At 31.3% G+C, this 2,702-nt stretch overlaps 3 protein-coding genes across 5 annotated transcripts in view; 2 read left to right on the top strand and 1 right to left on the bottom strand.

Moving 5' to 3' along the window:
* Positions 1-1,606, top strand: part of LOC111675300 (poly(A) polymerase type 3) — a 4,126-nt gene extending 2,520 nt beyond the window's left edge. The window contains exon 6 of the mRNA XM_023436037.2: positions 1,455-1,606. Coding sequence (XP_023291805.2) covers positions 1,455-1,606 — 152 coding nt within the window. The remainder of the gene's footprint in view (positions 1-1,454) is intronic.
* Positions 1-2,702, top strand: part of LOC111679594 (ubiquitin-associated domain-containing protein 1) — an 8,796-nt gene that overhangs the window by 4,623 nt on the left and 1,471 nt on the right. The window lies entirely within an intron of this gene.
* On the bottom strand, positions 1,626-2,304 carry LOC124420544 (poly(A) polymerase gamma-like). The gene is made up of 2 exons (XM_046953754.1): positions 2,051-2,304; positions 1,626-1,986 (listed from the first exon to the last, which is right to left on the bottom strand). The coding sequence occupies exons 1-2, from the start codon at positions 2,270-2,272 to the stop codon at positions 1,765-1,767; spliced, it is 444 nt and encodes a 147-aa protein (XP_046809710.1). The 5' UTR covers positions 2,273-2,304; the 3' UTR covers positions 1,626-1,764.

Here is a 2,702-nt window from a genome sequence, read left to right as displayed (position 1 = left end):
ACTAGAACTGAACTAGAACTGAACTAGAACTGAACTAGAACTGAACTAGAACTGAACTAGAACTGAACTAGAACTAAACTAGAACTGAACTAGAACTAAACTAGAACTTAACTAGAACTTAACTAGAACTGAACTAGAACTAAACTAGGACTGAACTATAACTGATATCATCTGGAACTGGAACTCGACTAGAACCGATTTGGAATGAAGCAAGAATTAAACCACTCCCTATACCAAAATATTTAATAGAATTGAGAATTTAAATATTTTCTATTGTAAAAAATTAAGATTTAAATATATTAAAAGAAATTTTAAATAATTAAATTAAAATGAAATCCCTAAACCAACCAAAAAAAATTAATAATAAGAAATAATCGAAAAGAAAAATAATAAAGATAAAAAAAATTTTGAATTTGGGTTTTAAGTTTTAAGTTTTTTTGTTTTCTTTTTTTAATACTTTTTTTTTTTGTTTTGATTTATTTTATTTTTTATTAAAGAATATAATTTTTTTTTTGTATAATTTTTGTTTGTTTTTAAATTTTAAAAAAATTTTGTACTTTTTTCATAAAAAACTTTTTATTATTATTTTTTTGTTTTTTACTCTTTTTTGGTTTTTACTCTTTTTTTGTTTTATTTTTTTTTTTCAAGTTTTTTAGAAAATAAAAAAGATTTTTGTATAATAAATATTAATAAAAAAATATATTAAATTTTATATAAAAATAGTAAAGTTGTCCTAAAAAGATGTTTTGTTTGTAAATAGAATTTTTAATTTATAAAAAAAAATAGGAAATATTTTAAGATAAATAAAAGTTAAATGTTAAAAGAGATTAAAAGGTGCTGATGTGATGAGAATATGATCTGATAGAGTTCTATAATGTTTAGCAAGAAATGTGAATAAGAAACAAACAAAAAAAACAACACAAAGAATACAACAAACACACAAATATTGATGAAAAATTAAAGCAGAGAAGTAAGGTGAGGTGAGAAATGATCAAGTATTTGATGGGAAAAGAGAAGCGATCATAAAAGTATTCGGGATATTTTGAGAAAAGAAATATCTGGTTTAAATACAAAAATAAACTTACAAGTTATGGTTGTGGTTGTTGTAGCTGTAGTTCCAGTTGTTAATAATTCATCAACATCATCATCATCATTAACAAGATCAACTATATGATTGTTAGAGTTGTTACTGTTGTTGCTATTGTTGGTTTGATTACTGGAATTGTTGTTGTTGTTGTTATTATTAATGTTGGTATTGTTGTTATTGTTGTTGCTGCTACTACTATTATTGTTGTTGTTGTTGCAGTGTTTATTATGTGTACTTAAAGATGACGTCATCATAAAAGAGTTTGAAGAATGATGTTGCAAATGATGATGTTGCTGCTGTTGTTGTTGTTGTGTATGATGCAAATGATGTGGTTGATGATACAGATGATTGCTATTGTGATTATAAGTGGCTGACAAACGTCTTGGATTACGACCATACAAAGACGCTGCATTACAAGATGACAACACCGCCGACGCAGACAACGAAGAATTTGTGGAGGAGGAGGAGGCAGCAGCAGAAGAGGATGACGATGTAGCGGAGGAGGAGGTTAAACGTTGACAAAAAATGCTATTGGAATTCGCAGCTGCAGCAGCGTTATTATTTTTGCGAAATTTCTGTGTATTATGATGCGGTAGTGTGGCATGGGTCAGCAACGTATGTGTGGGTGGATATAAGTGTGAATGGGGTAGTGAGGCCAGCGGTATAGTTGGCGGCGGTCACGAACATGCCACTTCAGCTGTGGGTTGTGTTGAAGCCGTATTACTATTGCTATTACTGTTGCCTCCATTACTATTATCGGAAACCTCTTCCTGCTGTGGCGTCGTTGACTGCTGTTGTTTATTAAATGTTGGTGCTGTTTGTTGCTGTGATGTTGGTGTGGTGGGTGTAGTATTACCACCACCGCCAGCATCACTAGAAGCATTTGAATTATCTTCCTGCTATATATATGATACACAATTTAAAAAAAAATTCCATAAATTAACATTTTCCGTTAAAACTTACCGATTCACTGACTCGTGATCGCTTGACAGTACTGCCATTGCTGCCTTCTTTCTGTTGCATCTCATTGGAGAGTCGTTTACGATTGGCCAGTATAGCATTATTGAAACTATTGTGACTGTCCATGGATTTACGTTCACGTTTCAAGAAATCAGCATCTAAATACTGTGACAACTGTTTGCGTTTGACGTGACGGGCCTCTATGGACATGCCCTCCTTTAACATTTTAATGTTGACCTACAAGAAGTGTGAAGGATTATTAAATGGAAAATAGATATGACATGATCTGAACTTATTTTAGGAGTAAACTAGAACTGAACTAAAACTTAACTACAACTGAACTAAAAATGAGCTAGAACTGAACTAGAACTAGAACTGAACTAGAACTGAACTAGAACTAGAACTAGAACTGAACTAGAACTGAACTAGAACTGAACTAGAACAGAACTAGAACAGAACTAGAACTGAAATAGAATTGAACTAGAACTGAACTAGAACTGAACTAGAACTGAACTAGAACTGAACTAGAACCGAACTATAACTGAAATAGAACTGAACTAGAACTGAACTAGAACTGTACTAGAACTGAACTAGAACTGAACTAGAACTGAACTAGAACTGAACTAGAACTGAACTAGAACTGAAGTAGAACTGA

The sequence above is a fragment of the Lucilia cuprina genome, chromosome 6 (assembly GCF_022045245.1).
Source record: "Lucilia cuprina isolate Lc7/37 chromosome 6, ASM2204524v1, whole genome shotgun sequence".
Taxonomy (NCBI): Eukaryota; Metazoa; Arthropoda; class Insecta; order Diptera; family Calliphoridae; genus Lucilia; species Lucilia cuprina.
Note: the sequence above shows the minus strand (reverse complement) of the source record. Positions and strands in the feature narration are given on the sequence as shown.

Bases quoted from the DNA above. Each gene is read 5' to 3' on its own strand.
- LOC124420544 (XM_046953754.1), bottom strand. From the start codon at position 2,272: ATGTTAAAGGAGGGCATGTCCATAGAGGCCCGTCACGTCAAACGCAAA. The intron at 1,987-2,050 runs GTAAGTTTTAAC...TCATATATATAG, and splicing joins GATCACGAGTCAGTGAATCG to CAGGAAGATAATTCAAATGC.